Here is an 11590-nt window from a genome sequence, read left to right on the forward strand (position 1 = left end):
GCATTCTTGTTTCATCTAGTCCTGCAGGTATTGAAAGGCAGCTGTAGTTCCTTCCCTTCCTCTTATGCAGACTCCCTTGCCTCTAAGGTTCTCCTTGTGACATCCAACCAGTCGCATACACATCTGGGAGGTGCAGCCTGTCTGGCTTTGCTTCACTGTTACTGCCTCTGCTGCCAGCACAGTGGTTAAAGTGCTTGGTTCTGCTGTAGCAGGGGTAGCAGAGGTCCCATGAAGCCAAAAGACGGCGCAGAGGACACCTGTTTTGCTGGTGCAGGTCTTTCTCTATGTAGGGTGATTCTGGTGCTGGTAGTAGTGATGACTTCTTGGTTGATTCTGGAACCAGAACTTTCTGAATGGTAAGTTGAGACAGCAGTTATTCTTGATGGTTTGTTTTTATTATGTGGCTTCGAGGATCCCATTTTTTCCCCAATAGGTCCTTGGTATGTAGCCTTGGTTGGCCTTAACCTTGTAAGTGCTAGGATTGTTGTGCTACCATACCCAGCTGAGAGTTCAATTTGACCTTTAAAATTACTTGAAATCTTTTGTTTTATTTTTGTTATCCAGTTGGCCTTCAATTTGTTATATAGTCCAGATATAACAACAAGATGGCTTTGATCATCTTGGTCTTTATCTCCAGAGTGCTGGGATTACAAGTGTTTACCATCATGCTTGGGCCACTTCCATAAATAGTGCTGCTTTTCAGAGATGAAGTCTGCTACCCTCCCGACCCAGCTTACCATTAGCCATCAAGAAGGTTCTTGTGTACACTCCTGTGTGACTGCCACTTCTGCTCAGCTAGGCACTCTTGTGTAATGAACAACCTATGTGAACTCACATACCACCCCATTCTTAGAACATAAAGTGGGATACTGGCAGTTTTACAGCTGGAAGTAGAGCAGAGAGGAATGTTCAGGTGTTGGTTGGTATGAGCACGGAGAAGTGTGGGTGGTTTCAGATGCTATGTTAATTGTTTCCCACAGGTACTGGTCACGGTGCCACTAGCCATTCTACAGAGAGGTGCCATCCAGTTTAATCCTCCATTGTCAGAGAAGAAGATGAAGGCGATCAATAGCTTGGGTGCAGGCATCATTGAAAAGGTGACCTAAATTACCTTAGCCTCAGAACTCCAAGACCAGTGCCGGCTGATGGTTTTGTTTGGATAATAACCTTTTGTACAGTTAGGCAAACAAAAGGGAGTAAGAGTAAACAGAATGTACTATATACATGTATGTCAAACAACTAATTTTAATCAGTTAAAAAATGGGGGCAGGAAAGATTTTTAAAAAAGTTTAGCCTTATTTAAAAATTTCTGATATAATTTGGATAAAAAAGGCCAGCTGAATTCCATTTTGACTTTTAGTTCTCTTGAACCCCTAGATGAGGTTTCATGTAGTCTAGACTGCCTTCAAACTGTGTAGCTAGGGGTAGATTTGAAGCCTTGATTTCCTGCCTCCACCTATCAAGTGCTGAGATTATCCCCCTGCCTACCAAGCCCAGCTGAGAAATGAGTCTAGTCATCTGAGTTTGACTTTGCTATAAGCAGCTCTTAATTTGTTTTGTTTCTCATGTCCATGTTGTGGGCTCCCTTAGTAGTAAAGGCCATGCTGCAGATACTAGAAGGCCTTTTGAGTGGTGTGTAGCTTATGGAGCTCAGGATTAAATAGGTGGGCAGTTTTGAATCTAGTGCAATTGTCTGTGAGTAGACTTCTAGGTTGTGTCTGTACCATACCACCTGTCTACCATGGGATGGTTTGCGAGTCGGGCAAGGGGCTGGAGATTGAAACACACACACACACACACACACACACACACACACTCACACAGACATGGGTCATCCTTGAAACAAGAATGCCCTTTTTACTGTATTACAGGGCAGCTTATATAGGGCTCTCCTTGACTGATGGCCACACCCTAGCTCTAGGGACTTTTTAGCTGCAAGCCCACCAGAAACCACTCCCTTGCCATCAGGAACTAACTCATGATGGTCTTGTGCTCAGAGCAGCTGCAAACATAGGAAAACAAGTTGTTTACTCCGGCAGGCAAAAGGTCACAGAAAATTCAGGGTCTGAGGGTCTGCAGTCCCCAACACATGTCAAGATGGCCAATGATTGACACAGGGTGGACTTATTCTCCCTGCTTGCTTTCCAGATTGCCTTGCAGTTTCCATATAGATTTTGGGACAGTAAAGTTCAAGGGGCTGACTTTTTTGGTCATGTTCCTCCCAGTGCCAGCCAACGAGGGCTCTTTGCTGTATACTATGACATGGACCCCCAGGTAAAATGTTGTGGTGTGGTTTGAGTTCCTTCTTGAATGTTAGGGTTTATGCATTATGTGCCATGAGCAGGAATGAGTGATGGTTGTGTAGATCTGTGGTATGTGTTTATATTCTAGAGAGGATGCACTGATTGGGACATTTTCTTTGGGAAAGGAGTCCCAATCCTTGCCCTGTAAGAGATGGCTCAGTGGTTAAGAGCATTGCCTGCTCTTCCAAAGGTCCTGAGTTCAATTCCCAGCAACCACATGGTGGCTCACAACCATCTGGAATGAGGTCTGGTGCCCTCTTCTGGCCTTTAGGAATACACACAGACAGAACATTGTATACATAATAAATAAATATTAAAAAAAAAAGTATCAGTTCTGCTCTGTGGGGCTTGAGTCAATGATCATGAAAGCTTATTTCAGGTTGAAAGTGAATTCCTCACGAAAGGTCGGTGACACCACAGTAAGTCAGTGGACCAACGCTGAGCTAGGTTAGGTAGGGGAGGTCCGTGTGAGGGCTGTATGAGAACAGATGAGTAGAAAGCTTGTGGCAACTGTGCTGTAAAAAAGGAGCCTCGCCACTGTTTCCTGCTTCCCCCCATTTTGGGGAAATGCTTTAAAGGGTTTCAGGTAGAAGCCTATAATCCCTTATTTAGTTATTCCTGCAGATTTCTTTCTCAGTCTTTCTGCTGCTTCTCCAACAAAATTTCATAAACAGCCAAGGGAACCTTGAATTTGACCTTTGTATTATTTCATGAGTGTTTATGCTCGTGGGGCGGTGAGTAGTGTGCATGAGAATGGATGGGGACTGAAGAGAAAGGGCAATGGGACACAGTGATATTGTATGTGGAACTGAGCCTTTACAGCAAGTGCCCTGTGCTTTTCCCTGTGTGCCTGCAAAAGCAGCAGAGTGTACTGATGTCCGTGATCACAGGGGAGGCAGTAGCATCCCTCAGGACCATGGATGACAAGCAGGTGTTGCAGCAGTGCATGGGCATCCTTCGGGAGCTGTTTAAGGAGCAGGTGAGAAAAACCCTCCTTGATAGGATAAACGTGCTTATTGTGGAAGGGATGTGAGCAGGTGGAACTGGAAGCCAGTCAGTGTCACTGAATACCAAGGGATCAAAACAGGCCAGATTGGTTTTCCTTGCAGTTACCATCTCCACCTGAGTACCCAGCTGAGTATCAAGGCTGCCATAGCAAAATGTCAGAGCATGGTGCCGAGACTTATTCTTTTATAGTTGTACAAGCTCAGGCCCAGGATGAAGATTCTTTTATAGTTCTACAAGCTCAGGCCCAGGATGAAGATGTCTAACTGGGTTGGTCTCTGTAGACTCTTCATGGCTTACAGATGTTTTCCTTGGTATCCTCAAATACTTTTCTTTCTGTACTGAATTAGGCCTTCTCTAACGTGTCTTCTGTAATCCAGTTACCCAGTAAAGATTCACACTTCCAGTTCCATTCAGATGGCCTTAGTAATTAAACTTGGATCTGTCAGGGCTATACAGCTGCAGTCTTTTTTCTCATCACATCATTTATACTTACCTGCCTTTCCTAAGACTGTAAAAGGCCATTTTTTTATAGTTCCCATGTAACAGCTTTGACTATCATTCTTTTTTTAAAAAAATAACTATATTTAAATGTGCATACTATTACCCATATGTGTAGGTCAGAGGACAGCTTCCTTCCACTATGTAAGTTCTTGGAGATCACTTAGGTCCTCATGCTTTGGCAGAACTGCCCTTATCCACTGGGCATTTTCTAAAATTTCCTAGTGCACCAATAAGCAACTCTCTCCAAGGAGCTCCAGGTACCTTCCCCATTGCCTCCACAGAAGTGGAGTGACTCAGAATTTAAATTGAGGGGAACTCAGCTGTCACCAGCTCTTAGTAAAAGAAAAGATCTAACTAGTCATACAATCCTGCCAGTCATTCTCAGCTTGGGTTTTTAGCTATTTGGAATTTAGTTATTTCACCTGTATTTTTAGTTATTTGGAACTGTAGTTTATAGGGAAGTGTTTTGCATGTTAAACTTGTCCAAGGCCAGTGGACAAAATCTAGTTTACAGCCACTGTAGCAGCTCGTTGTACAGAGTGTCTTTGGCAGGTGAAGCATAGACGTGAAGGGATCAAGTGTGGCTGGAGAAGAGAGTGTGTACAGGAAGGGAGGAGACACTGCTGCTTAGGCTGCCACAGTAAACTGAGGCCTAGAAGGGAAAAGTTTATTTCTAACTGGGTTGTAGTGTATCCAAGTTCCTTTTTAATCATTTTGTTAAAATAATTTTTTCTTTGCACATCAAGGAGGTCCCAGATCCCACCAAGTATTTTGTCACACGATGGAGCACAGAGCCATGGATCCAGATGGCATATAGTTTTGTCAAGACATTTGGAAGTGGTGAGGCCTATGACATCATTGCTGAAGAAATACAAGGATCTGTCTTTTTTGCTGGTGAGGTACATATCTTGACATCAGTATTTTCAGTTAAAGTGGCTCAATCTTAAAACTCAAGTCAAGCATGTTGAAAGTCTCCATTCTGAAAGTCTGTCTTCTATTTCTGCCAGCAGCCATTTTTAACTGTCTAGTTTTCCTGTGAACACATCATTCTTTAGATGTATCTTTCTGTCTTAAAGTACTTATATTGACATTGTATGATTTAATATTAGACTGACTTACTTCGCTATGTTAAAATAGGACTTACATAGTCTCCATGCATCATTCTTTTAATGCAGCTATTTTACTTAGTTGGTATCCGTGCTCTTTTGAGAGCAGGTCTCACACTGTAGTCCAGGCTGGATTGCAGCAATCCTCCTGCCCCATACTCTGGAGATTGCAGATGTGAGCCAACGCACTTGGTATGTGAACTGTCGTGTGCATTGTAATGTTTATTGCTGAGCCAAGGTGTTCATGGGTTCCATTATTAAACAGTTTCCTGCTGTTTTGATAGCTATTTTGGTGCCTGTCTCCCCTAGCCTTTAGTCATCTCCAATTCACAGTATACTCCCTCCTAGCTCGCTTATTATCTGAAACCCTAGAGTCTTTGCACTATTCACTGACATGAGATTATAGTACAGTACTATAGTATAGTACATTCTCCCATTTTCTTTATCCTTAGATCTCCTGTCCTTCAAACTCTTGAACTACCAACCTTTCTTATTTCTTTATTCAACTTTGGGAGAGATCTTTGGTAATCTTTTCACCTTGGAATGAGTATTTTCTTGCCAGAATTTTTGTTGCCACCCCATTCTGACACCATCACTGGTTATTTAGGCTTTTGAAAAATGTTTCCTGTTTCTCTTGCTGGTTGTAAAGCACATTTGAGACACCTTCCCAGCTCCAGCAGTGGCATCACTGCCTGGGAACCTTTCCTTTTGGTAGTAACTTTGCTTTTTATTTAACATGATGCCTGTTTTTATGAGAAGAGGGGCATGTTTGTGGGGAAATGTGTGCCATCGCCCTGGAGCTGTCCACCTTGGTGTATTGTTACTGTTGTTTTGGAGACAGGGTTTCATAGGCTGGAGTTACCAAGTGGATTATGCTTGCTGGGCAGAAAACATACCCTAGAGATCCACCTTCCTAGAATTGAGTACAAGAACATGCCACTACATCAAGTTTCATAAACATGTAGATCCTTGTGTTTGAATTACTTTATCAACCAGAGGAGGCACAGCAGCATCTGTCACCTTTGGAAACCAGGTGTTGTTTGCGCTATGCTTCAAGCCCCAAAGATTCTTATTGGATTGGTTTGCCTTTTGTTAGTTCCTGCCCTCTGTCCCATCATAAAGGAAGCTCTATTACAAGTCTACCACCAGTCAGACTTTTCATATTGTAATGTGGGATTACAAATCGGGCTTTATCTTAAGACATCTTAAGCCAGCTGTGGAAATTGTATATAATGGCCATACAAGGCAGCATTTGCCATCTGCTTCTAGAGGTGTAAGTTTTTTAGAGGCTAAGATAGGATTTATTTAGACTTTTTTGCTTCCCCTGGGTAGTTATTCCCATTCTCTGAACGCCCATTGCTGAGGCTTATGTGATCTGGACTTTCCAGCCCAGTACTTACTTTTACTGTCCTAGATAGTATTTCCATGAATGCCACAGTACTTGGCATGCTGGACAAGTCTGTTAAAGCCAAGGTTCAAGGCTCTGTCATGAACACATAAATCATTTTTAGGTAGACCAAAAAAAACTACAAAGTCTTATGACCTGTTGTTGATGTCATCAATTCTTTATGCACAGTCTGAAACAGTTTCTTTTCCCCCCAACAGGCAACCAACAGACATTTCCCACAAACTGTTACAGGGGCATATTTGAGTGGCGTTCGAGAAGCAAGCAAGATTGCAGCCTTTTAAATAGAACATGTATGGATGGACCTACCTTTCTTCTGTGTCCCAAATAGAAAAGTTTGAAACACAAGTTAAAAGAGAGGAGACTGTATAGTAAGATTGAAATGTTTCTGTGGTGATAAGAAAATGCAAACCCATTTCACTCTTCTGAAATCACTGACTTTCAAAATCCTTCTAGGCACTTAGAGTGAATTTTATCTTTCCATAGGCCCAGTTAGTGCTAAGTCCTGTGGTTTTCAGAAGGCAGCACAGTATAGCCTAAAATTGAGAACTTATGGATCCCTTTAGACTGGACCATTCCCATTGGCAGATTTCTTTTCCTATATTATGAGTCACATCATCCAGCAGGAGTCACTAGGAAACTTAGAAAGCCATGTGTTCTGTGACAATTTTTCAGTCCCTTTACCAATGAGCCTTAATATTTCTACACAGCTCCAATCTTTGGGCTTTTCTTAAAATTTTCAATTCTTTTTTGATACAATTTGAAGGTATGACATTAAGCTAGGCTATTTTATACTACATATTTCTTTTCATTGGGTATTCAAAACTTAAGATTCAGGTATATTTTGATATTTTAGGTCTGTGCACTCATCAGCAACACAAGAGAGTATGTTACATTCTCAATGGGTACAGAATGTTTTCACACTATAAAACAAACCATTTTTGGGTGTGCAGTATACTTAAAATTTGGCAAAAATCTTGTCAGAATAATTTAAAAGCCCCTCTTATTTTTAAAGTACTTTATAGTTCTAATATTTTATATAGTTTACTAAGTTTCCCATAGGCAGGTCCACTGGAAAACTGCAGAAAAAATTATCTTGGTACATAGCACATACTTTATAAGCCATATGTTAAAGTCGAATATGGCAAAACTTTTCCATTTAAAGTTTGTTTAATAAACATAGGTTTCAGGGTCTTTTAGATGCCTATTCTGCCAAGAGACATCAGTTGACAAACTAAAAATATGCTTTTGTTTTAAAAAGTCATTGAACAGTTCTTTGAATTATTGATCTGCTTTTAAAAGGGGGCTACAAAGGACTTTAAAGCCACTTTTTGAAATTAGGTATTTCTGAAATTCAAAATTAGCTTGTTAACAGTGAAGTGAGCTCTAGACAGTCTAGATATAAACCCTCCCTGTCAAGGCATGATACAAGCCAATGACTACATATTTAAAAGTTAATCATTCACTGTACTTAGAGGTTATTTGTTAAGACTCATTGGTACTGATAAGGGAAGTATTCTGCTTTAAAGTGTAAGTAATTAAAAATGTTTAGTGTGTGTGAAGTGATAAATGCAAAATGTTAAAATTTCAGTCTAAGTTATTTAGTTTCTAGGCACTTGAGCTTGTATTATGCCATTTCATATAAATGTGTATTTAAATTTTAGTTTTAAGTGACATACTTAATTTCCTATGTTGTTCTACAGGAACTTTGGTACTTTTGAGTTGCTATGTTTTTCAACCTCTTTAAGATTTTTGTTAGAGAGCCGGGCGGTGGTGTTGCACACCTTTACTCACAGCACTCGAGAGACAGAGACAGGGGAATCTCTGAGTTCAAAGGCAGCCTCTGGTCTACACAGTGAGTTCCAGGACAGCCAGGGCTATACAGAGAAACCCTGTCATAAAAAATAATAAAAAAAAGTTACAGAGCAGAAGTATACTTACAGTGATTTAACTACACATCATGAATGATTGGTTATGTAAAACTGCTTAAGAACTTTTGCAAATACCCTTAATAAAAGGTTTTAGCATCACTGTCAACTTTGTTTCCAGTCTTTTCAAACAATCACTTCAAAAATGGTCCTTTATTACAGAAGAAATCTAAGTCATAGGATTAGGGGATAAATCCTCCCACACCCCAGAAAATGACAAAAAGCAAATAAATTGAAAGCCTAAATACAAGACATTTAAAACATCGATTTATTCTTTATTGCCAAGATTTATAACAAATTATTTAAAAGTAAAGGCCAATTTTTAGTCCCCATTTAGTTACTTGTTCCATTTCACTCTATGCATACTAAAGTCAAATGTGTGAAAATACCTGTTAATGCTCAACATTAATATCTGATTTATGATGCAGAAATTAAACACTCAGTTGGTACATCAATTGTCACTCTTGTCAAAGCAGCTTATTTATATAATTCACAAATAGGTAATTAGGACAGTCAAAAGACAAAATTTAAATTCAGGGGCAGACCATATTTACTTGATTGACCAAACTTTAAAAATCAAACAGCCTTCATTTCTATAATACATCAAAGAAATTTACTGTATGGTTTTTGAGAAATACTTTCAAAGATACCTACATTGCCAGCATTACTATCTGATACTTTAATAAGAGTTACCGTACACTGTTTGTATACCAAATCTTCTGGCATTACATCTGATACTTTAATCATAATTATTGTAATGGTCAAAGAAGTTTAGTTACCAGTTACTACTATCAATTCACTTATATATAAACCAAGTGTGCTCACCCTTTCCCACTTTTTTGAAACTCTGATGTGTTGATTTTGGTTTATCCTCAATATAAAATTTCTATGACACTTAACACACCACAAATTGATGACACTTTCAGAGCAAAGCAGAACTGGACAGTCCCCTCCAATGCTGCCACCACTGAACTCACTACTGTCATGCTGCCTGCTGAACACTGATGTTCTTTAGTTACAAGTGTAAAGATACCTACCTACATGAGTTTAAAAATTGATCTGCACAAAAGAAATTAAAAAAATTATATACAACAAATTGGTTTTTAAAAATACAAAAATAACATCTGTCACTTCTGTCATGCTGACAACTTGACATATATGCATGCAGAAAGAGTTCCAACTCGGTATCTGAACAGCTGTGCTCTAATATGATGAACAAACTGCCACTACATTCACACTGACAGAAGGTGTATTCAAAATATTTCATATACTAAATACTGCAATAGTCTCTGCACGTATAAATGCTGGTTATAATAGTTTTTGCTTTGATTAAAAGTGTCTTAAGCTAATATTAAGTGCACTAAAATCCACAACAGTTTAGAAATCTATGACCTTACAATAAAGAAATCCAAAATGTACAACTCTAAAAGCAAGAAACAATTATTGCCATGCAAGACTTAAACTGAAAACTGCAAGGAAATGCAATTTAAAACAGCAAGCTCAAATATATTTAACACTCAAGGGGTCAGCAGCGAGTTCTACCAACAATAGACTTAAAGAAAATACATTCTCTTTGCTGGTATAAATCTTATTTCCAAATCTGAGAGCAAGCCATCTGTCCTCTGGTTTAAGAGATTAGCTGCAACAAAAAAAGGAAATCACTTTACCACACCCAACACAAAATCAATTATGCATATATCATAAAATCTTACTCATAAGATTAATGTAACCTTGGAAAATCAGGTGGGCTAAATATGAAGCAGTGGTTACTGCTGACCTTGTCATGCCTTGGAGTGAGCTGTCGTGTCGTGAAGCTAGTGAGTACCACCTCAGAAACAAAGCTACTATGTGCACTATGAACCTATCTTAATCTAGGCTAAGGCTTTATCAAAAAACTGCTCAAACTTACTAAATGTATTTCTTCATCTATGCTTATCAACAACTCTGCTGTCTCAGATGTGAATTTTTCATTGTCATTAATAATCAAGAAATGCAATAATTTGATACTTTTGGTTTCTATGCCAAATGATCAAAGAAGGAAAAATGAGGAAATATTTACCTCTTTTACAGTTGTTTTAATGAAATCTTTCCTCTCAGTTAAATCGTAAGCAGGATAGTTTTCATATACCTAAAAACATTAAACGCAAATTTAAAAGTCCATAATACTGTTTTTTGGATTAATAAACAAGTAGATTGTAAGTGTTCTCTGGTTCACAATAGACTTGTACCTGCAAACAGTAATAAAGTCAAGTGACATTCCCAGTGCTTTTATAACTTCATAGTAGTGAATGAAAACCACAGGGATTGGAAGGCTATCTGTGGAGTATCTTTTTAGAGGTCCTAGTCTGCATAGCACCCAATATTCTGTTTAGGATTCTACAGTTTGAACTTCAACCTCTACTCTCTATATATGCAATTCTCTTAATTAAATCATGAAAATTCAAATGGTCTCTTAAGTGCTTTACTCCTAGAATTTAGACTAATCTGTCCCCAACTTTCTTAGTCTCAAATCTACTGCTTAATTTCTAGTGTGAACTCACAAGCCTACATACAAGTACCCTGAAGCTGAACTCCTGCCCTCATTTAGGGCCTATAAAACTTTTGCTATAAATAGACAAGCAACAAAATGCTTGGAGCCTTGTTAGGCAGAGTTTGTTACAACTATACAACTGTTCAGATGTATGAAACAGATGTAGTGGGTATACAACAAATAGTAAGTGTAGCTTCATTGTACAAAATGTGGTAATATTGGATGACTTAGCCCATGGCCTATAGTTGGCCTGACTTTGCAAACAGCTATCCCTTTTTTGGCAATAAAACTACAACCCTTAATATATTTAGTAAGTTGTACTAATTTCCTTATTGATGGTCATTTACACAACTTGTGATTTTTCAGTATTTATAGACAAAGGTGAATGAATTTTTTTTAATGAGAGGCCTTGAAATGGAATTGCTGGGTTAAAGAGTATGTGCCCTCTAAATTTCAAAAAGCTGTTACAACTCAAAATACAAATAGTACGTGATTTTCTGCATTTACTACTAATGAAAACTGTCAATCTCTATAGTGCAAATACTATTATTTCCTTGTAATTTCTGTACCTGATGAAAGGCCCCTTCAGTGTCTACAAGTCTCTCCTAAAGTGTAGAACCAGTGTCCATTACCATGTTTCAAAAATTTGATCTCAAAGAATCTAAAATGAAGCACCTTTTAAACTATCCTGTCTGTTCTAGTCTCAAAATGTGATTACTGTTCCATGTGATTGATAGTACCTACAACGGAGCAGCCTTTGAATAGGCTCTTATTTCTGACAGGTTAAGGCAGTAGTGTGACTTGTGTCC

At 38.9% G+C, this 11590-nt stretch overlaps 2 protein-coding genes across 3 annotated transcripts in view; one reads left to right on the forward strand and one right to left on the reverse strand.

Moving 5' to 3' along the window:
• Nucleotides 1-8344, forward strand: part of LOC121453708 (lysine-specific histone demethylase 1B) — a 41941-nt gene extending 33597 nt beyond the window's left edge. Inside the window, exons 17-21 of the mRNA XM_041660643.1 lie at nucleotides 981-1097; nucleotides 2149-2274; nucleotides 3166-3282; nucleotides 4559-4711; nucleotides 6524-8344. Of these exons, the coding sequence (XP_041516577.1) occupies nucleotides 981-1097; nucleotides 2149-2274; nucleotides 3166-3282; nucleotides 4559-4711; nucleotides 6524-6607 (597 nt within the window). The 3' untranslated portion in view covers nucleotides 6608-8344. The remainder of the gene's footprint in view (nucleotides 1-980; nucleotides 1098-2148; nucleotides 2275-3165; nucleotides 3283-4558; nucleotides 4712-6523) is intronic.
• A 152-nt stretch (nucleotides 8345-8496) lies between these two features.
• The window catches only part of LOC121453617 (protein DEK), a 28173-nt gene continuing 25079 nt past the window's right edge, over nucleotides 8497-11590 (reverse strand). For both annotated transcript variants that reach the window (XM_041660500.1, XM_041660498.1), the window contains 2 exons: nucleotides 10311-10379; nucleotides 8497-9890 (listed from right to left, as the gene is read on the reverse strand). In XM_041660500.1, the coding sequence (XP_041516434.1) occupies nucleotides 9879-9890; nucleotides 10311-10379 (81 nt within the window). In that variant the 3' untranslated portion in view covers nucleotides 8497-9878. The remainder of the gene's footprint in view (nucleotides 9891-10310; nucleotides 10380-11590) is intronic.

This window comes from Microtus oregoni, unplaced genomic scaffold (genome assembly GCF_018167655.1).
Source record: "Microtus oregoni isolate MIOR12 unplaced genomic scaffold, Mior012 000011F_ref0000422, whole genome shotgun sequence".
In the NCBI taxonomy this organism is placed as follows: Eukaryota; Metazoa; Chordata; class Mammalia; order Rodentia; family Cricetidae; genus Microtus; species Microtus oregoni.